The sequence below is a fragment of the Phodopus roborovskii genome, unplaced genomic scaffold, assembly GCF_943737965.1.
Source record: "Phodopus roborovskii unplaced genomic scaffold, PHOROB, whole genome shotgun sequence".
Lineage (NCBI taxonomy): Eukaryota > Metazoa > Chordata > Mammalia > Rodentia > Cricetidae > Phodopus > Phodopus roborovskii.
The window spans coordinates 21427533-21451024 of record NW_026126459.1 but is presented as its reverse complement, the minus strand read 5'-3'; the positions used below and the strand labels follow the sequence as shown (position 1 = coordinate 21451024).

Genomic DNA, 23492 nt, shown 5'->3' with positions numbered 1-23492 from the left:
TGTACACGTCAGTGAGTAAATGTTACAGACTATGTTGGTGTTTGTGCTAAATACTAAATTGAGACTTAGAGAATAATAAGTAATTAATGGTGGAGATGGACTCCATCTTCAGAAAATACTTGTACCTGCATGGAATACAAGATACCTTCCTTTGACAGAGCCTGACTGTGTGCTTATCTCCTCAGGACCTTTATAATTGGTATCAGGACTCAAGGAACTGTTTGGAGTTATGATTCAGGAGTCTTAAATGTTTTATTTCTGGACTCATCGTTTGAGTGATTAATTGCTTTGTGGCTTTCTGGTTTCATATTTAATAGCTTCTCAGCACTATAATATCCACCATAATTTTCCAAAACAAGCTATGTCTGAGAATTAATTCTGCCTAGCTCCTTTTATGCAGCGCACTTTGAGAGTACCATCAGTGTATAGTATTTCCTCATCTTTAGGACTGCTAGAGCTTCGGCAGTGATCCTGAGAGTATCTGCGTGCTCATCTGAGAAGTGTTTGCCTCATGTTTAAGATATTTCTTTTCTCTCCCTTACAGACAGTTCAAGAGGAAGAAAAGGAGATCTACAGGCAGCTGCTGCAAGTGGTCACAGGGAAACAGTTCTCTGTAGCCAAGCCCACCACACATTTCCCTTTGCATCTGTGAGTCACAAAAGTATCTTTCATGTGAACTTAACTTGACAACTTGCTATTTGATACTGAAACTGTATCCTCCTTCTACTAGATCTCGGTGTCTTAGTTCCAGTAAAAACTTTTTGAAAGACTCACTGTTGAGAAATGGAAACTCTTGTGCATCTCATGTCATTGGCTCTGATACTTCATCCTCTGGATCAGCCAGCATTTTAACTGCACAGGATCAGTTGTCCCACAATGCGCGTTCCCTATTGTCCTATACCCCAGATGCTGCATTTGGATCCAGAGACTCTGATCCTCAACATCCGTCTCACCATCACCTTTCTACTCCACATCAGCCAGATAACTTGCCAGCATCAAATACTCAATCTGAAGGTAAATAATACTAATAGCCAATTAACTAGTCATCGTATCTGTTGCAGGCACAATTGTAATATATGTAACTTAATACATATGAGATTTTAATGAAACACATGATTCAGTTCGCCATGGTGTGGTGAAACCAAACAATTGCACAAATACAATTCATTTCTCTCATTCCTTTTTCCCTCCTTCACCTCCATCCCTTCTTCCTTTCTTCCTTTTTTTTTAAAGGGTAGTCTTTTTTCCTGCATACAGATGACTTGTGATATAATATTTTAGTTATTTATTTTTTAAGGGAATTTTACTATATACCCCTGGCTGCTTGGCACCTACTATATAATGGGCTGGCCTTGAACTTGGGCAGTTCACAGCCTTGGCTTCCAGAGAGCTGCAGTTACAGGCATGCTCCACCTTGCTAGGCTAAATATTGTATTTTAACTTCCTGAGCAAAACCAAGAGTCAAAGCTCACTGAGCCCAACTGCCTCAATGATTTCATTTTGTTTCTCTTACTTTACTATGCAAGTGAGGTTCTTCGAAGTTCTGAGAATTTTCAAACGTTGAACAAGTATTTATCATATAATCCTTAATTTTGATAGAAGATTTGTGCATTTCAGAGTGGTTGACAGTTGTAGAAATAAGAATCTCCTGCCTAACTCTCAGCTAACCCAACTATCCAGGCTGAGCATTGGTGGTGGTGACAACTTGTTATGTAGTTATTCTCATTTTAGATTAGTGGTCAGATAGTAGGGTTCTTTTAACACACATAGTACCTATCTCTTAAGGTCCTCCCCTCCTTCCTCAATTCATTTCGTTTACTATTATTATTGTTATACTCATCACTTTCTGAAAATTCTTGTTCAGGGATTTAATTTTTAGTGATATCACTATTTAACTAAACATGAAAACTTGTGTTACATTTTGTGAAATGATTTACTGAGAACTATATTTTTCCAGAAATCTAAAATTAAAAAATTTTAAATCTCAGAAATACATGTCATATAGTAGATGCTGAGCTAATGCTAGATTGGAGCAAATACTTTACATGGCATTGTGTCGTGTCCTTGTATTGTTTATTAATAGTCTAAGTGAGGGTATAATCACAGTATTTAGAAGGATCTGAGCCCTGCTCTTGACGAGCATTTAAAATACACAATGATAAATTCTATGCTCTTAAAATTATTTCTATACATTCTACCTTGGTCTTTGATCTCCTTCCCTTTTTTTCTGTTCCCTTCTCTTCACCTTATTTAGTACATATTAAATCATAAACTCAAGACTTTTAAAATTGTAGCATGTTCTTGTTCCCTAAAAATAGGCAGAGGGCCATTGCTGCTGGACAGATATGCCTGTGTTTCTAATGACTTCCTTATTTGTGAGACGAAGCTCTTCTCAGGACTTGTCTCTGGTCTCAGTAAAGTGAAACTGTTCCTCTCTTTCTATCTGTAACTTTATCTTTACACTATCTGTCATTTGCTCCATGTTTAATCCACATTTGTGGCATAGAACACAACAAAGTATAGAAACTTAAACCGAAATAAGACGTGGTAAATGGTGGGATTTCACTAATAATGAAACGCTCTTGTGTTTCTTTGCTTAGGATCAGATTCTGTGATTTTACTCAAAGTGAAAGAATCTCAAACTCCAGCTTCCAGGTAAATCTAGGGGAAGGGTCAGCCATTTCTCCTTCCTTGGTTACAGTTTCTTTGCTGAAAGTCACATAGCATAAAACTGTCCCGGTTCAAATCTCTTTCATGTTTTTCAAATTATTTCACTGACTTCCTGTTCCATCTTTTTCCCTTCAGCCTTCACTCTTACGCTATTCTTTGTTATATCTTCCACCATACCAAGTTCTCCATGGCCTGCCGTCCATGCTGTAACCAGTTACCTTTCTGAAATCATATCTGATCATTAAAGAGGTTTAATGATGATTAAATTACTAAATCATCTCAAAGATACCTTATTAAGCTTAGGGTTAAGTCATAATATGTTAAGTCATAAGTGTGATGTAAAAAGAGCTCCTTCACAAGTCTTACATTCTCTGCCTTTCCTATAGCGAGTATTTATTTACCGAGAACCTCCTGGAGATCATGAGGCTTAACAATATATAAAACTACTAGAGCAACTTTACATATAGAGCACTAAGAACAACTGTGTTCAAATATTCTTGCAGCTCTTACTGTGTGCCTCAGTTATGTAAGAAATGCTATGTAATCTCCTTAGCAATGCGGTTTCCCTTATAATTTTCTTTCTGGAATCAACATATATCCCAGTCCGTTGGAGAAAAGTACTTGTCCCTACATTATTAATTTATTCAGCAGCCATAGTCTAATCTGTACCAGACAGTATTCTAGTTGTAGAATCCATTCCCAATCCAATTTATATTTTCATAAGGAGTGCAGACAAATTCATGACCTGTCCATGTGAATGATTCTTTTTATATCTTTGTATCATGTAATAAATATCTTCTCATGTTGATTCGTTTTTGTGTCATACACTAAAACCACACTCTACAGATGATTTCTGAGGCTTTCTGTCTTGGTTGTTATACTGGGTATTCGTTGTTGCACAGGTGACCAGCTCTCATTAACCTAAGTGACACTGAGGAGCCAGAACAGTGTTTTCATTGCCAGGTCACAGTCTAAGGGTGACTAGGGACTCAAAAGAACTCTAACCACACTGTCTCTTAACGCCCATAGAGGTGAAGTGACTTGCTCGGAATCACAGAACTAAATGGAGCCAAGTCTTCTAACTCAGTTTGATGCTCTATTGACTTGTTTTTATGGACCTCAAAGGTTTCTTTTGGAAAAGTGTTCTGCTAACATTTGTTTCTGTGATAGAGCCCTCAGTTAGGGCTTCACAAAGAGATAAAGCAGTCGAGATGGGGGATAGCTGTTGGAACAGTTAGTCTTCCTGTGACCCTACTCAGCGTTCCTTGCAGCCTTGCAGACTGGGAGTAGGCCTCACATGTTTGGAGTAGAGCTGATCGCACATGTCTGCCTTGGCATGTTGATTCCCTTTTACATATGCATTCTCTCATACAAGAGAACTGGCTCCTTCATTCTCCTCTGAGTGTGGGGCATCCTTTTAGTACATGTGTAATAGTCATGTCCTTACATTTTCAGTTACTATGTGTCATTTGGATATCTTTTACTCCATAATTGCAAAGTAGTTTTACAAACTGTTTAAATGATTGCTTTTGTTGGTGAAAATATTTGAATTTCCCTTAACTCCTGTTTATTTTATTTCCCCATCAATAGTTCTAATTTCTTCCAAGCAGAGCTATGGATCAAAGAATTGTAAGTTATTGTTTTTAATATTTTTTTCTTCTCACTTTATTTTCATTTAGAAAGAAATCAAACAATTAATTATCTTAATTGTTTTTGCTCAGTATGAATTACCTATTTGGTATTGGGCTTCTAAGATTTGTCTTCGAGTTACAATATTTGTTTGTTTTTCAGACTTTTTGTATTTTTATTTTATGTGTATGAGTCTTTTGCCTGCATGTATGTGTGTGCTTCTTGTGCATGCAGAGGCCAGAAGTGGGTGCAGGGTCTCCTGGAACTAGAGTTACATTGTCAGCCTCTATGGGTACTAGGAAATGAACTGAAATCCTCTGTAGTTCTTAACCCCTGAGCCATCTCTCCAGCCCCAGTTAGGAGATTTCTATTTTCATATTTGTCAACTATGTAACAATTTTTGAAACTAAATTGAGTTGGGAAATATTCCAAAGTTAGCTATGTATAAAAGTAAATGTTTTTATTTTTGTCCTTAAACTGTTGGGTTGTTACAGAGTTTGAGAAATAATTGAAAGTATTTAGTTTCAAGCACCAACACCTTTTCAGTTTTCCTCAGCTCTTGATCTTTGTAAGTCTAAGTACATACTGTTTTGCTGTAGCCTTGTCAGAATACTCTTTTCTCTGGGGCTCAGTTCTGCTTTTGAATTTCTAGACTTAAGCTTCACTCTTACCAGCCTTAAGAGGCACGATTTTGAAACAAGACTATTTATTTACAAGTAGCCATAGAAGTCACACCTACTATACTTAAATTACTCCAGTAAACATCATAGAATAGTTTAAATAACCACATTGTTCTACTGTGTCTTAAAACGTCAATGTAGAGATCTGAGTGGAGTCTGCATGGGTGAGCTCTATTTATTGCTGGTTCCCTACAGTTAACTACAGCAGAGACTTGGTCAAGTTTAGATGCTGGTCTTACTCTACTGCTCTCCATTTTCTAGAACTAGCGTTTATGATTCTCGAGCCCGGGAAAGATTGCGCCAGATTGAAGAACAGAAAGCCCTAGCACTACAGCTTCAAAACCAGGTAAGAAACAAAAAGTGTGTTAAGAGTAAAGTAAGAACTTCAGAGATGGCTCAGCAGCCAAGAGCACTGGCTGCTCTTACAGGGAACTCAGGTTCCATCACCAGCTCCCACAAAGCAGTTCACAACCATCGGTAACTTGAGTTGCAGGGAATCCATCACCTTCTTCTGGCCTACTCACAAACCAGACACCCACTTGACAACACATGCATACATACAGGCAAAGCGCTCACACATAAAAAGCAAAAATAAGTGAAATCTTTTTTTAAAAGATTATAAAATAAATAGCACATCCAGAGAGGGACTGCCGGGGAGGTTAGCTGTGCTTGAGTGATAGCTGTAGTAGCTAAGCATTTATTGTCAGTGGCTTATGTCCCAGACTGACTCATCTCACTGAAGTCAAATGGTAGATGTCTTTGTCCCACTTATGCTGAAGTTCTCTCTCCAGAGATTGCAGGAACAGGAACATGCAGTACTTGATTCCATAGAGCTACACCTTCGGGTACCTCTTGAGAAGGAGATTCCTGTCACAGTTGCCCAGGAAACCGGGAAAAAAAGTCATGAGTTAACTGATAATGAAGATGAATTTCCAGAAATTACAGAGGTAAAGTACACACTGAAAATTCTGTCGGGGTGGCAGTGGCACATGCCACTAATTCTAGCACTCAAGAGGCAGAGGCAGGTGGATCTCTGTGAGTTTGAAACCAGCCTGCTCTACAAAGCAAGTTCCTGAACAACCAGAGCTGTTACACAGAGAAAGCCTATGTCAAAAACTCAAAAAATTAAAAAATAAATTTTTTTAAAAAGAAAGAAAATTTCTACAGTAGATCTGGCACATGCCTTTAATCTCAGCATACCAGAGGCAGAGGCAAGTGGATTTCTGCATTTGAGGCCAGCCTGGTCTACATAGATGTCCAGACCAGCCAGAGTTACATAGTTAAATCCTGTCTTGAAAAAAAAAAAAATCTACAATTGCTTTTGTTTAGAAAGGATGCATTGGGCAGTTCTAAACAATTCAATAGAGTACCCTGATTAGTACATTTAAGTTGTATTTGTATAACTATACTTTTGTTTGTATTATGCATCAATGTTTACTTTTAAAGGTATTTAAAAATTATTAAGATGGAGTCAGGTGTTGGTGGCATATGCCTTTAATCCCAGCACTCGGGAGGGATAGGCAAGAGGATCTCTGTGAGTTCCAGGCCAACCTGGTCTACAGAGCAAGTTCCAGGACAGGTTCCAAAGAAATACAGAGAAACCCTATCTCAAAAAACAAACAAACAAACAAACAAATAAATAAAGATGGTTATGGATGGGTTTTAGCAGCTTCAATGAAAAAGTATATAATACATTTATATTTTATATTTCAAAAAATAACTTTTGTTACTGGGTATGACTCAGGAGATTTTGTTGTGTTTTGATTGCAGTCATGGGAATTGAGCCCATGACTTTGTATATGCTGGCTTCTCCTCAGGCTCACATAGGAAATCATTGATAGCACATTGTAAGCTGAGAAGTACTATTTCTTTTTGCGTTTTTGTCTTTTTTTTTTTTTTTTTTTTTTTTTAATTAGCCTACAAAGAAATGGGTTTCATTATGACATTTTCACACATTGTTTTTGTAATATTTCTTTTTAAGCAATAATCATTGTAAACATTTTAGAAGATACTTAGAAGTCTATGTGTATTTTTAAAATGTGTTCCTTAATTCACACCTCTTCCAAAACATTATGCACCTTCGTGGTGGAGTGTTTGCTTCACATGTGCAAGGCCCTATGTCCTAGATTTGATTGCCAGCACCATTAATATGAAAAGAACTGCATGTAACTAGTGACCATCATATGCTTCTTATAGTGTACTAAGTTCCCTATTTTATCTTTAAAGTAAAAATATTGTCTGTGGAAAGGACATCCAACTAAACCCATGGTGCCTTTACCCTGTGGTGCCTTTTGTGAAAGCTTCCGTTTCTTGGGAAACAATTTGAACCAGAAATATAAAACATAAAGAAGCCTTTTAAAGAACTTGGGAGAGTTGAGCAAAGGTTATTTCAGCCTTCAAGAACTGAAGGAAACAAGGTTCTGAACGTTGTGTGAAAAAGAAAGGAGTGGACTAGGAGGGTGGGCAGAATAACCAGGAAGAAAATGTTAGATAGACACAAACTGATGACAATAAACTCATAGGTAGTTGACTATGATAAATACAGTCTAGGGTCTAGTAGGAAGCCAAACCATTGTGTTTGATTTTTGTTTTAGGAAATGGAGAAAGAAATAAAGAATGTATTTCGTACTGGTAACCAAGATGAAGTCCTCAGTGAAGCGTTCCGATTGACTATTACACGAAAAGATATTCAAACTCTAAACCATCTAAATTGGCTCAATGATGAGGTAATGTTACACTTACTTTATATGCAGATAGTAGGTAAATATTAAGTGAAGACTAAAGGCATTATCTCAGTGTTTCTGCAAATGTGGTTCCTGGATGACCTGCATCTGAACCCCTCTCACAGCTTCTCCATAAGAGCAAATGAGATACAGGGAAGAGGGGCCTCTAACAAGCTCCATGCTGCTTCTGTGTGCTTTAGAGACTGAGCGTCTCTGGCTTCATCTGCTTTTGTGGGTACCAAAGGGAAGGGCACTCACACAGGGGAGTCTCACTCTGCCTAAGGCATCTGCGCTGCAGTTTGTATTTCTGAGCAAATATTTCATGTTTGACCTTATTGTAGCATGAGGGAATACTTTGGGATTTCTAGGAAGGAACCAGGTCTGCTTCCTTTGCCTCATCTCTTTGCATTAGGTTACTTACATTATACATGATAAGCTTTTCGAAGTAGCCTTCATTTGTTCATGATGTTTTTAAAGCTGATATTGAAAAAATAAATTATTTTTAGTGTAGTCAATATGTAACAAGAGGGGAATGACTTCACCTCCCAATTTCAATTAATTATATTAATTATGGCATGATCTTTAAATTGACATGTCTTCATCCTAAACCTTTAAAAACATATTACATTTTAGAAGGATTTATTGCTATTTTTTATTTATTATTATTGTGTACATATGACAGATTGAACATGTAAAAGACAAAGCACAGGAAGATTAAGAAACTCCCAGGGTCATGGATCTTATAGTAAATAGCAGAGTGGGGCTCAACCCAAGCAGTGGTATTCATTGTAGGTCGCTGCCTCAGGGTCTTGAATTGGATCTGTTAGGGATTAGATGTGTAGAACTTAAAACCATACATCATGCTCAAGACGTTGATTTCCTTGGAACCAACTGACATAGTCCATTGTCTGTGGCAGTAGTTAATTTATAAGATAACAATTTCAGAGACTTACCATTCCTTGAGTACTGTTTTTTGACTAGCAGTGGTAAGGAACATGTGATTTGATGTTAGAAACCTCACTCACATCTTTTTGGCTCCCAGGTAATAGAACACTGAATTAAATTATAGTAGATAAGAGCTCACCAAATTAACAAGGAAAACTAGTCAATAATAATCAAGTGTTCTCTTATAAATTGTTTTTGATCTATAATCATTTGCCATTTTTCTTTTCTTGCCACTGCTGGAGAAGAAAGTGACTTATTCCAAAAGGACTATCGCCTGTTTGTTATAAATTATGCAAAACCTAGGGGGCAGCGGTGAGTAGGGTATAAGCACAGTTCTTGCCTTTCACTGTGCAGTTAGAGAGATTCCTTACAGAGGCAACCTTCATCAGGGCATGGTTTCCATTCCCCAGCCCATGAGAGGCTGGACTTTGAGATTGCAAAGTTAATGGAAATTACGCGATTTAGAATCTGTTTCCCTACCACACCGTCCTGTAAAGTCCTCTGCTGTGTCCCTACCACACCGTCCTGTAAAGTCCTCTGCTGTATCCCTACCACAGCTTCCTGCAATGTCCTCTACTACAGCCCTACCATGGCTTCCTATAATGGTGGAAGAAATATTTTCCTTTTGAATTCAGAGAATTAACTTTAAAGTATGTATAAAGTCATATCTTCAAGATGATAACAAGAATTATTTTAAGAAGCACCAGTTTTAAAGTATATTTCTTAGGCTTAACTAGCTAACATTCTGATGAACTATTAGGTATACTTAACTTCTGATGTTTATTTTTTTTTAAAAGATTTGTTTATTTATTATGTATACAACATTTTGCCCCCATGTCTGCCTCATACCAGAAGAGGGCACCAGACCTCATTATAGATGGCTATGAGCCACCATGTGGTTGCTAGGAATTGAACTCTGGACCTCTAGAAGAGCAATCATTGCTCTCTTAACCTCTGAGCCATCTCTCTAGCCCCTCTGATGTTTATTTTAAGATACTTTTTTTTCATTTATGAATATTCAGTCTTTTGCAGGTAGTTCATATTTTTCAGTTCTTCCCTCAAATAAATACTCTTGTTAATAACCATTTTTGTTTTGTATGACCTGTCAGTATTATAGGATATATTGAAATTCTCTGCAAAATAAGGTAGCTCATAAATTATTCTTAACCATTGACAAAGGAATCAGATTTAGTTTTTAAAGAAAATAAAATCCTCAGCTCTCCAAAAGAAAAGAAGGAAGGGAAGGAGAGAAAATCCAGGCCAGCAAGATGGCCAAGCAAATAAGGATGTTCGCTTTCAGGGCTGCTGACTGCATTTGATCCCCAAGACGCATGTCGTAGGAGAGAACAACTCCCACAAATTGTCCTCTCACCCTCCACTCATGTCTGCCATTGTACACATATGTCCAAAATAAAAATAAAACCTAAGTATCCTATATTTGGGATATGTATAAAGCCATTATACTTCCTTTTCCCTGGTCTCCCTTCTTTTTTGAGACAGAATCTCTCTACATAGCCCTTACTGTTTTGGAACTATGTAGACCAGACTAGCCTTAAACTCACAGAGATCCACCTGCCCTTGCTTCCACAGTACAGAAATAAAGGCGTGAACTACCACTCCTGGCTGGCCACTGTTCTCTTTTACAAAAGAAAAATGTAAACCTTCATGGCTGTTTATTCAATAGATTATCAATTTTATTTTCATAAATGAACTTTATTTAAATTCTGTTCAGTTTCAAAGAACTAATTTGAGATTTTTACTGCCACATAAGAAAACCAAACTCAAAAATAGATTATGGGAACTGACTACCCTGTAAAAAAAAGAAAAAACAGACACTATAAAAGATTGATAAAATTGATAATGTAGATGAGAATCCTATACTGGATCAGGAAATCAGTCATTAAAAATGTCTAAAAAGAGGAAAGACAAAACATACCTGCAGAAGTAGATGGGAAGTAAGCATGAAGAAGCAAGTATTTTCAAATGGATATCAGTACCAGCAATTACTAATTCCTAGAGATTGAGTTCCATGACTTCTAAAATCATTCAACTTTAAGATTCTGTGTTAGTCATTCTGATAAGAGAACTATTTTAGACTAGATGCTTTTACTTCTTTGAAAACATGAGCATTGTTTGGTTTTGTTTTTTGAATTGTAAGATAATTTTTATTTTATTTTATCTTGTTATTTTATGTGTATTGGTGTTTTGCCTTTATAGATGTTTGTGCCCAATATGTGTATAGTACTCACAGAGACCAGAGGAGGGTTCTAGATTCCCTGAGGCTGGAGTTAGCCATTTTGTGAGTGCTGAGAATTAAACCCGGTTCGTCTGGAAAAGCAGCCAGTGCTCTTAATTACTGAGCCAACTCTCCAGCCCCTTGAGCATTGTTTTATAGATCATTAAATAAATTTAGAAATGCATGGAAATAGTTTAGGTTTTTGTACAGAGATAAAACTTTTGCTTCTGCTCGGGGTTTTGTAAAAGGGGAAAGATTTACCCTTTCAACTTACTAAAAAAGAAAAAAAAAGTTTCCTACATTCCATGAAAGTAGTACAGCAGTGGTCCCTGAGAGAAGTGAAATAAAGAGGAAATGTTCTATAGTTTATAAAAATGTGGTTGTGGAGATACCCAAGTTGAAATATGGAAAAAAGTTTGGCAAGACTATCTGTGCATTCTGGGATGTTATCAAGAAGCCTGGGTTTGCAATTGGAATCCTAGAATGGAAGGTGGAAGCATTAGCAATGTCTAAAAAACTGTTTAAGAAACTAGTGATGGTTTTTTTTTTTTTAAAAAAAAATTTTTTTAATTAGAAAAAAGAAGGAAAAAAAAGAAACTAGTGATGGAAGGTGTCCTATACTTGAAGCCTAGGGACTGACATCATTTATGAAATTTAACATATCCAAAGTAGAGGAAATGTCATACTAAAATTTATAATTTTAGCCAAAAGCCAGTATTAAAAGAGGAAATATTAAGTGCAGCAAGAAAGAAAGAGACATGTTAGTGCAGAGGACAAGGAATAGTTTGTTAGAAGCCATACAAGCCAGAAAATATTTTAAATACTGAAGAGTAAATTATCATGAATGCTATAACCAATAGCATTGGTTTCAAAGTAAGCTTTGCCGTTTTACTATTTATTCCTTGTAATGTTTGCACATGTGCACAAACTAGAGTGTATTTGAAATCAGAGGACAACTGGTGGGAATTGGTTCTGTCCTTCTACCTTGTGGGTTCCAGGGATTTAGCCCAGGTTGTCAGGTTTGGCAGCGAGCACCTTTACTTAAGGAGCTGTCTAGCCAGCTGAAAGCTCTGCTTTCTTACATAAGCTGCCAGCCGACAGGTGTTAAAGAAACGCTACATGTTCTTCAGGAACAAGGACATCAAGTGACAATCAGTCTGCAAAGGAATGAAGGGATTAGGGATGTTCTCATCTCTAAAAGAACGTTCACTAAAGCAGAACTAAACAAAGTATTGTTTTAATGGGACTTATGTAAGAAATAGATGTTTGATAAGCATAGCATTAAGGAGAAAACAAAACAGAAGTTCATGCTAACTACTGTCAGAGTCTCTTCCTTCTGTATGTGGTAGTGTAATGTTATAAACATAGATTGATAACATTAAAAACCTACATAATTCAAATCCTAGAGTAATGACTGAAAAACAAAAGCAAAAGTATAGTTATAAGTAATAGCACAGCTAAACTGCAATTAAAAAATCCAAAAGAAGGGGAAAAGATGAAGAAGAAATGCTACAGACATAAAAATGAGTGTGGTAGTGGATTTAACTCAGCCATATCAGCATCAAATGAAAATGATCTAGACCATCCCTGTCTCATAGAAATACACTGTGAGTCATGTGCCTTACTTTCTATGGAAAAGTAGTACCATTTTTAGAAGAGTGGTTGGGATGTGGTTCAGTTGATAGAATACTTGCTTTGCGTGAGGCCCTGGCTGTGACCTCTAGCATTAGATAAAAGAAAAGAAGAAGAACTAAATAAAAGAAATGTTTTATTTAACCCAGTTATATCCAAAATATGTCATTTTTGGTTCATAGTCCATATTAAAATATTAATGTCATTTTACTTCCTTAGATGTAAATTTTACATCTAAGTTTGTAATAGTCATAACTCAAGAAATTAGCCTTGGTTAGTTGCTGTCATATTGAACAAGTATGAGTGAAAAAAAAATAAAAAAGCATTCGTTTTCAGTAGAGATTGTCTATAGAAGCATCCCCGCACTCCTAGGAATGGAACCCAGGACCTGTGTGTTAGCCATGTGCTCTGTAGTGATCTACACACCAACCATGCAAGCTCCTATTCTGAATGTAAGGAAATAAAAGTGACTATTAAAGTACAAAGTTTATTTTAGAGTGAGGACTGATGGCAGCACTTGTAATTTCACAGTAATAGACGTCAGTTCATTAAGAAAACCTAAATGCATATACATTTTAATAACACTCAAAACATGTAAAGCAACACTGAGAGGAGGAGACAAAGCTGTACTTGCTCCACAGGTTCCAGCCCTCCTCTCTCCCTTGGTAGCTGATGGAACAGGCAGGGACTTGGTGTGGTGTGAAGAAGCAGCATGCCTGGCACATTTCTTACTTTCATTTGTTCTCCAAGAGCCTAGTTTCCAAGTCATTGCTAGCAACTAATTTACGTGGGCAAACTGGAAACTAGCAAGAAGATATATCTGTCCCTTTGGGGGACAGGAGTTTTCTTTGTAAACTCATACTAATTATTATTGGCTGTTTTCAAAGTAAAATAATATTGAAATATTAGAATGTGGTATTTGTAACTTCATCTGGGAAGGAAAGGTCATGGGGAAATTCTCAAATGTGAGATGAGGGAGAAACCAAGGGGAGTCTATAAAGCAGACTATAAGTACACTGAGGCCATAGCTAACCAAGTGGGCTGTCATTTGTAAGCCTCATCTTTGAAGATAGATGCCTTTCAGCTTTTCAACATTGCAATGGCCTTATATAGAGTGATGGTATTTCTATTTGATTGGTTGTGGGAAAGCACAAAAGCTGTTACACAGCTCTGTAGATCAGGCTGGTCTCAAACTCACAGAGATTCACCTGCCTCTACCTCCCGAATGCTGGGATTAAAGGTGTGTGCCACCACCACCCAGCAATGGATTTTTATGACAAAATTGAGATCTAGAGCTGGAGCTCATGCTTTTTAGCCAAGAATTCTAACTTTTAGAACACACTATTTAGTCAAAGTGTGGGCATAATATTTACTCAGTGGTAGAGCTCCTGCCTACCGTGCACAAGGCCCTGGGTTTTAGCCTCAGCGTGCTCATGCACACACATACACATAATAGAAGGGGCAGGGGACAGGGGTCAGAGTTGATAATTCTCTCCTGGAAATAGGTAAAGCCTAGTAATGCTCAGTAAAGAGGAAACAGTCCACAAAACAACCCTGAGAATAAGGTTTTTTATAGGGAAGAAATAACCTATGTAAAAATGAGAAAAAACTAAGGATGAAGATAATTAGATAATTGAATATAATATGATAGATCTGCCAGAAGTGATGCATCCATGAGAATGAAGCCACCAGAGTAACTATTGTTTCTAGGATTGCACACATCTTCTTCCCCATTCTTAAGGGCTGACCTCTGGAATGTTCCCCAAACCACCTTGATAAAGCAAGATCTTATGCATGGTCATTTGGAAAGTAGTAATTCTCCATAAATGTAGGTGTTGCCTGCATGTCCTTTTTACTCTCCATAAATGTAGGTGTTGCCTGCCTGTCCTTTAAAACTTTAGCAGTAATTCTGATCATTTGTTCTTGAATGTACACATGAGGAGACAAAATCATATACAGTAGGGAAGCTGTATTTTCTATATTACTACAGATCTTGACTAGATGGTCTCTGAACTATTAATAATCAAGTGCAGCTATTTTGTTACCTTTTTGTCTCCGTGTCTGCTCAGGAGTATTATTGTGCCCATTTCTTTCTAAGCCAAGTGATGGGGTTCAGAGTAACTGTGGAAGAGTTAAACATCATGACTTACTGCTAGCCAATATTTTACTTCTAGATTTGTCTAGTTTGTTGAGCAAGAAAAAAAAAAAGATACAAATACCAGTGATCTTTCATGTCATCCTGTCAACATGCAGAGGGGAAAAATGCTTATCTTTGCAGAGGCTTCATTTGAAAACACACTAGGATTTTTCTCAGTGGGAAGCTCTTGCAGAAGACCCAAATTCACTTCCCAGTCCCCAATTGACAACCATCTCTAACTGTAATTCCAGGGGATCCACATACAAGTGGTACATAGACATATATTCAGGCAAAACACTCATATAGTGTTTCCTTTCAAAAAGGAAAGACTGTAGAATTTTCCTTTAAAGAGAAGCTTCTTTTGGTGTTAGGCTGGCAACTCATCAAACAGAATATAAAAGGAACAAAGACATTGTAAACAGTTTTCCTATCATCAAACAAGGCTGCACAGAAAGGCAGACATTCCCAACCAAGTCTCTTCAGACAGTGGGGAGACGGTCCCTTAGGCGCCAGCAGACAAGTGTGCACCAGAAAGGGTGGCAAGTAGTTTTCAGATGTGCTCTAATGTCAAGACAAACAGTAAGACACAAAACTGGTGTACTTTCGCCCCTTTTTTCAAAGGGGATTTAAGACCTGCTGGACTAATAGGCTCTTGTGTGTCATGCACAGTTCTTCAAGTGAAGAAGGGAGGGACTTTTGTTTTTATGAAACACAGGCAAACGTGGTGGTATTGCTGCTTCTCTTTCATCTTGAACACTATGATCCCTTCTCATTTCTTTTCCCTTCATCCTTAGCCCTCCTCTGTGGGATGACTTGTAGGATTCTTTGTGTGTGTTATTTTGAGTATGATTGTATCTTGGCTGAACTATGGCAATTTTTTTTCACTTGAGGAGAGAAACTTGTATCTAAACTCAGCCTAGATATCAGATTGCAAATTCTCAGCTAATGGGAGGAAATGTTGAGGCCACCAAACTCCCTCTGCTGGAATATAGAGAATGTGGAAAGGAACCCAGGTCATTCTATAGAGCTAATTAACTATTGGCTAACAGGAAGAAGCTATTTTCCTCCCCATTAAAATAAAAATTTAAAAAAACTGGATGATGTTGAGACACAAGCAATGAGGAAAGGGTTCTCTGCTCTTGTCAATTAGCTTTATAGTTGGCTCTTTCAAGGAGCAAGGAAAAGCCTAACTATTTTAAAACATGTTTAGTTTTTAGAACTTTTTCCTTCTGAAAAATAGGATACTTATATATAACATGTCAAGCCCCGCTTTCTTTTTAAACTTGATGCTAATGATTGCAGAAGTAATAACTCTGGCTAATAACTGGCAAAGAGATGCCTGTGTGTCCTTGTGAGCTTGACTGTCCTTGTTCTTTCACCTTTCTCTGTAGTCCATATCGCCTGATAGAGTGTGTAATCTGCCAGCCCCTGCAAAAAGGTTTGTCTCTCAGTGACTGGTTATCTGCCTGTATACTGTAGCTTTGGGTACAGTAAATATATAACTACAATGTATATTTATAATATTTTAATATGTACCTCATATGAATAACATAGTAGACAAGGTAGATTCTACCCAGTTCGCTGAGAAGTTTATCCATTCTGGTTAATTTTCTCTCAGTGGAGGCTGTAGTTTACTATCAAGGAAACTGTGCTTATTGGGCAGGTATACCTATATACATCATTTAGGACCATTACTTTCTGGCAGTTAAACTAAATACATAGATTTGAAAACATACCATCTGATTGTACCTTGATTCCTTTTCATTATTTAAAACAACTAAGAACCAGTTAGCGTCAGGACATAGAATTACCCACAACCTAAGTCCTCTGCTTCTTCAGGGTCTAATGTACAGTGATCAGAGCTCAGACAGAACAGTGTGTTCTGTCCTGGCCCCCCCACACCTTAGAGCCTTTAATGCAGTTTCCCTGAAACCGCCTCTGCATCTGTATCTATAGGCCCTTTCTCTGGTCTAGACCATGCTCAGCTCTGTTCCTGGCAGTGTTCCCTGCTTTGGACAGTGGCTCACTGCTCTGGCATCTTGGTGTGTAAATATTTGTCAAAGGACAGGGGCATTTTCCCGTTCCTCAAAAAACATTCTGAAAAATGTGCCTGTTTTCATAGTCATAGTTCCAAGCTGTGGCTCATTTGGCCCATTCATTCCTTTCAGTTGACAGACACTGGCCTGGCCTTAGCTAGCCACATAAAGTAAGTATGCTGTAATTTTTGGCCCAGTAACTTTTAAGATTTAGTACCAGGGAGTTCTGGACCTAAAGGAACCACAGACAGCATAGTTACTGTTAGAAAAGACATTGCTTTGACAGAAAGAATCATGTGTCTCTTCTATCAAGCATTTTACTTTGCCCTACTCAGGCTTGCTATTGAAGGAGTAATGCAGTCAAGAAATGAGAAAGCTAAGCATCTAGATTCTTCATGATTGAGACTTGGTGGTTAGGACTTTACATAAGTGAAGTTGCTGTGCTATTGCAGGTGTTTTCCTAGTTTGTTTCCTGGCTTTCTGATTGCTTAAATCTGCTTGGAACCTAAGCAGTGAACCACTGCAGTATGAATGATACAGCTTTGGATGTGGAACCAGATTTTCTCTTCATACAAGATCATGTCACCTTCGAAGTCTTTAAAACCGACACTCAAGTCTCAAACAGGAGATGTTCCACAAGTTCAAGGCTAGCTTGGGCTGTATAAAGAGTTCAGGCCAGTCTGCTGCTACAGAATGAGACCCTGTCTCAACAGAGGGAGTGAGAAAGAAAGGGAAAGTGGAGGGGAGGGAGAGAGCCAGGGGAAAGAACTGAGCTCAGGGTCCACCTGCTCAGCACAAAAGTAGTACAGTGCCTATCAGCGCACTTCATCTTTCCTTTTCTCTGCAGCTTTACCTTCCTCCTTACTCTCAGTTTTCTACACGTCTGCCTAGTTATTTGATACTTTCAGAAGTATGGTTGATAAAATCTCATTTTAAGTAAAAACTGTATATTTTAAATCTGTCTGAAGCATTTTTGATTTGTTTGGGTTTCAAAACATAATACACAAGCATACGTTAATGGCATATTGTTATTCAGTGTAACAGCTACTCTTTCCCTGTCATGCCACTGTTTTGACTATTCTTATGTATAATGTTTTCCTGCAGATCATCAATTTCTACATGAATATGCTAATGGAACGCAGTAAAGAGAAGGGATTTCCGAGTGTACATGCATTTAATACCTTTTTCTTCACTAAGTTAAAAACAGCTGGTTATCAGGCAGTGAAACGTTGGACAAAGAAAGTGGATGTGTTTTCTGTTGACATTCTTCTGGTGCCCATTCACTTGGGTGTGCACTGGTGTCTTGCTGTGAGTAACTCCTTTATTTTTGATGACATGAAAAATAAACCCACAAAGACAACATAGAGAGTTATGACTTCTACATCTTTGCTTGATTATAGGAGAAAGTAGGATTTAATAGGTAGGGATAACTTGGCTAAGAGTCAGGTAAATGAGTGAATTTCCTTCCTATCAGAGTAGGAGATGCTTAGACTTGGCAGCTGTAGGCCAGCTACTGGCCTCAGCATAAGACAAGGGGAAAGCATGTTTGTAATGCTGCCAGCTCCAACTCTGGCCACTGCTTCCTGCCTAGCCTCAACCTTCTTTGTGTGGTTTTTTGTTGTTGTTGTTGTGTGTGTGTGTGTGTGTGTGTGTGTGTGTAAGAGAGAGAGAGACTCTGGGAGCATGAATATGTTAATGTTAATAAAAGTTATTGCACATTCTGTTTGGAATTGCATTTTAAAAATATCAATCAAAAAAAGAAATAATAGGCTATTGGTGGTGGCACACATCTTTAATCCCAGCACTCAGGAGGCAGAGACAGGCCAGCCTGGTCTACTGAGCGAGTCCAGGACAGCTAGAGCTGTCTGGGGGGTGGGATGGGAAGAGGGGAGGTAGAAAGAGAAGAACGAAGGGGGAGAAGGTGAAGAAAGGAAATACCAAGATTAAGGACAAACCCAGAATCTTGTCATCTTCTTAAACTGTGGGAATGATCTTGAGATAGTTAACTAGTCTTCTTTGATCATGTGTTGTTGGTCATGGAAAACTGAGCTGTAGAATATATTTCAGACCAATTACTAGGCCCACCAATTGGTGAGCCCTCAGCATCACTCTATATAAATAATCAACTTGTTACTAAGACATTATAATACAAACATCCTCCAGCTTCTCACAGCAGTGTCCTCACTGTTCTGTTTTGTCCCCAGGTCATAGACTTTAGAAAGAAGAATGTCACCTACTATGATTCTATGGGTGGAATAAACAATGAAGCCTGCAGGATCCTCTTGTAAGTGCGAGTTGAGGGCAGACAACAGGTTGTTGCTTCCTCTGTCTTTCCAGCAGTTAAACTCAGCTGTCTGATCCCTTCAGAAAATTGACTAATGATGACACCATTATGTCTAGTTATAACATTATAACTGCATATTTTAAAATTCAAGTAAAGTTTAGCATTATAATACTACATTATGTATTAGTGAGGGCAATTGCTGTCTGGACACACTAAGTACATAAAGTAACTATATATGTAGAGATTACGTCAACAGAACTCGTTTAATTCAGCTTTCTGAAATTTTACATGAAAAAAATCAAGTCCCACAGAGGTGACTTTGGTTTGCTTGGGCCTTAATACTTAGAGTGAGTGGTTCACTTGGAAATTAGAATAAAAGTCTCTTGTACCCTACTTGTTTCTCTTTCTAAAATACCTATTCTTTGCTATGCACCTGGCATATGGCCAGGGGGCAGTAAGTTCCTGAAAAGTGAGCATTTAATACCTCAAAGGAATGCTCTTGGGCTAGGGAGAGGCTCAGAGTTTAAAGGGCTTGCTACACAAACATGAAGACCATACTTTGGATCTCCAGGAATCACATCAATGATGTGTGGGCATGGCTTCATCTGAACTCTGACCTTGAAAAACAGAACTCCCAGCAAGACTGGTAGTATCAGTGAGCTTTGGATTTGATTGAGAGACCCTGTCTCAATGAATAAGGTTGGGGAATGATCAAGGATGACTCCTGATCACTCCGGCCTCCACGTGCACACCATACATATACACATACTGTACATAATCACACTACAATACATACACACCTGATACGTACTCTGATACTGCCAGAGACATTTTTAATAATTTATATAATTTAATAATAAATTATCCATTAGATTGAAGACTCTAAAAGGACCATACAAACCAAGAGAAGTATTTGAAAGTTGTTCCTTAGAAAGATGAGTAGAATGAAGAACTTTGGAAGAAGACTGTTACTATCTTGAAATCAGAAGCAGAGTTCCTGGGCTTCATGGGTTTGCAGAGTGGGCTGCTGGTGGGAGTTTCAAGGTTGGCTACCAAGGATTGCCAGCCCCATTCTGTGGATGGCAGCTGCCATCAGAGCTCCACACAGCTCATCTCATTCTCTTCTGATGCCTTAGGCAATACCTAAAGCAAGAAAGTATTGACAAGAAAAGGAAAGAGTTTGACACCAATGGCTGGCAGCTCTTCAGCAAGAAAAGCCAGGTACATTTCTTGTTGATCTCGTATAAATCATTTAAAAATAGGGCATGTGGGGAGGAGGTTTTATCTGCTGTTTGATTCCCAGGGACTGTCTAGCTTCATGTAAACTGTTTCCTAAAGGCTGTTTTGCTGAGTTTCTTACTCCCGTGAGAAATACTTGACTATTTGATGCTTAGTGGAAGGACCAGTTATTATACCCTTAGGTACCATGAAAATCTGAGATAGTTCCCTCATGTGATTGCTAGGAAGTAAAACAGAAAGGTGAGACTAAAATACTACATTTTTTTTTTTTTTTAAGAAAAAAAAAAATCTCACTCTTAAACTTTTCTTTATTGTCTTAAAGAGGAGACCCAAGGTCATATGTTCAAAATTCAGGGAAATGGTGTAAAATTTATAAAGAAGCTTGCAAAAAATAGTATGTTTTTGTTCTTTTAGGAAATTCCACAGCAGATGAATGGAAGTGACTGTGGGATGTTTGCTTGCAAATATGCTGACTGTATTACCAAAGACAGACCAATCAACTTCACACAGGTGAGGTGGGCCTTCAGGATGGAGCCTAGGCTCCTGATACCCAAGCTATACATAGCTGTTTTGTAGCCTCTGCCATACCTCTGCATGCTTCAGATTGTATCTTATAACACTGATCACTGTCTGTAACCCTGCACCAGAGAAGACAGTGACAGTTCACATCTTGGGTTACCACATGTCACATATAATAGTGAGTGAGTTTTAGTTTAAAAAAAAAAAAAAGCTTTATTCTCTATTCTCTGTCCATCTCCTCCACCTACCAATAATCTTACAAGAAACACGAAGGAGAACATTCATACAGACAAAAATATATAAATCTTTAAAAAGAAGTATGAGCTTACAATTTGTTTTCACCCAAGTTTTTGCACAACCCTAGATATATAGATATATTAAATAGATAAATGAAACATATACTGATAATAAATCAAAGAGTTTGTTTTAAAACAGTTCTCTAATACACATATACTTTTACAGTTGATTAAAAACTAAAGTGACTTTGCACATAAATGAAATGGAAGTCCTTGTTTTTACATAAAGAATTGAAGTTGGCCGAATCTTTGCACATCTTCATTTTTTTAGAGCTGATTTTATAGCTTGGCTTTATTAGCAGCAATGCTGAGAATGCTGCTGCACAGAAATAATACCAAATGGCTGAAGTTCAAAGTCAAACAACAATTTAAAAAAAATGTTCCTTTTTTTAATTTTGGGGGGGAAGGGAGCAACACACATGTGGATGTCTGAAGACAAGCTGATGGGAGTTGTGTCTTTACCATGTGAGTCCCCAGGATGAGTCTCGTGTGTTATATAATCAGAGTCAGAGCAGTAATGATGTCATGCAACACAGGGAGCTCTGCCAAAAGCACCTAGGACTCACTGTACATTTGAGCCTGAATTCATTTTTGCACATGGTGTGTACTGAAACCCTTTACTGCTCTCAGATTTTTCACAATGCCCATATTCAGATACATATTCAAGTGCTTATATAGGTCACAGACCAGAGTTTTAAAAAAAAAAAAAAAACTTGGGAAAACTGGGCATGTTAGCACATGCCTTTAATTCCAGCATTTGGAGGCAGAAGGAGCCTAATCTCTCAGATGACACCCTGGTCAATATAGAGTTCCAGGTCAGCCAGGGATACATAGTGAGAGCCTGTCTCAAACAAAACAAAAGTAAAAACTGAGACAATGAGATCTAGACCAAACTGAGGTAATGGTTGGAGTGCTCTTAGTTCTACTCTAAGATAGCCCTTCTCATTTTCAGGCCTTAGTCTCATGCTCTCTTAAGACATCACCATAAAAGACTTGATAGGTGCCGTTCTCAGAGTTCTTGGAGTCATTTGGGCATAGCCTGAAGACTCCAGATGATGCCCACTGTAACTCCTTAAGGCTGCAGAGTGAAAATGGTGGTAGAAAGGAACAATGAGAAGAAAAGGCTACACATAACCACGAATGAGCAGTAATGTCACTGAGTCTGTTGGTTGAAAACCTTATGAGAAAGGGGGTATGCAGAAAGGAGTACAGTCCCTACAAAAGTGAAGATTAAGAGTGTGTCTGTGTCCCTGCAGCAACACATGCCATATTTCCGGAAGCGAATGGTCTGGGAGATCCTCCACCGGAAGCTCTTGTGAAGACTGTCTCAGAGAGCAGACATGACAGTGTGGGGGACCAGCCCTTTGCCATCTACAGCCAGAGACCTTGGGACAGCTGCCCCTTACCCTGTTGGTGTGCCACCCTTGATCCTGGAGCAGCCCAGGCGAGACGCACTCACAAGCACATCTGCCTTTCCTTTTGTATCTCAGATACTATTTTTGCAAAGAAACTTTGGTGCTGTGAAAGGGGTGAGGGACATCCCTAGGCTGGAGAGAGACTGCGTTTCACCTCAGCTCTGCCGTCTTGTTTCCAAAGGGCTCCAGCCTCACTGAGTCCCTAATTAAGAGCCCAAGGAAAACTTGGAAAGAATCTTGGCTTCTTATAAACTCTTGTTGCTAGGCCTTACCAAGAAGTAGGAAAGGGCATGGACAGCAGATAGACTAAAAACACCAGCATGTAGACACACATATGATTCCCAAGATGCAGAGTTAGGAATGGGACTGTAGACTGGACTTTGAGGCACGAGCTTAACTCCCCGCCTCCAGTACCCTTCCTATTTATATGCCCTGATGTGAAACCCAACTGCTTCTCCTCAAAGCTGTTTTATCACTGGCAGTGTCATCCCATTGTGAGCACAGTGCACATACCCTGGCAGACCCTAAAGTCGAAAGCAGGCCTTCCCTTACAAGCAGGGGTTTGCTTGTGCTAGCGCATGTGCTGTGGGGAGGACCCACCCAGATGTGCTGAGTGCAGCAACAGAGCCTTGGTCTTCAGCATCAGGTACCAGAGGTGGATGAATACAGGTCTAGGTGGTCTGTGGCTAGTTAGTTTAAATATGTTTCTAACCACAGAGAATTTTATATACATAAATACCTATCTATATGTGTGTATACATTCATTTATACACACACGTGTGAAATATATATTTCACAGGGATATGCTTTTAAAAGAAAAGAAAAGACTGAATGTGTTCACCATTTAGTCTGTAGGTTTATTTTCATTTTTCAAATTACAGTACACAGTGATCCCAACAACTGCTACATATCAAGTGTTTGTAGACTTCCTAAGAATATTTTGAGGCCTGGATAAATTTTGGCTTAGGAGTAAGGGTTATCAAGGTAAACAGCATTTTCAGCTTAAAAAAGGGGGTGGGTGGGAGGGGTAGAGTTTAGATTGATAAGCCTG

At 38.4% G+C, this 23492-nt stretch overlaps 1 protein-coding gene across 4 annotated transcripts in view; it reads left to right on the top strand.

Moving 5' to 3' along the window:
• The window catches only part of Senp1 (SUMO specific peptidase 1), a 46620-nt gene extending 23190 nt beyond the window's left edge, over nt 1-23430 (top strand). For 3 of the 4 annotated variants that reach the window (XM_051189788.1, XM_051189789.1, XM_051189787.1), the window contains 12 exons: nt 545-648; nt 731-1014; nt 2601-2655; nt 4261-4299; nt 5241-5325; nt 5771-5926; nt 7574-7705; nt 17793-17996; nt 18893-18972; nt 20109-20193; nt 20626-20721; nt 22283-23429. In XM_051189788.1, the coding sequence (XP_051045745.1) occupies nt 545-648; nt 731-1014; nt 2601-2655; nt 4261-4299; nt 5241-5325; nt 5771-5926; nt 7574-7705; nt 17793-17996; nt 18893-18972; nt 20109-20193; nt 20626-20721; nt 22283-22345 (1383 nt within the window). In that variant the 3' untranslated portion in view covers nt 22346-23429. Of the gene's footprint in view, nt 1-544; nt 649-730; nt 1015-2600; nt 2656-4260; nt 4300-5240; nt 5326-5770; nt 5927-7573; nt 7706-17792; nt 17997-18892; nt 18973-20108; nt 20194-20625; nt 20722-22282 lie in introns of all 4 variants that reach the window. The other variant, XM_051189786.1, reaches the window with a different exon arrangement.
• Nucleotides 23431-23492: the final 62 nt, after the last annotated feature.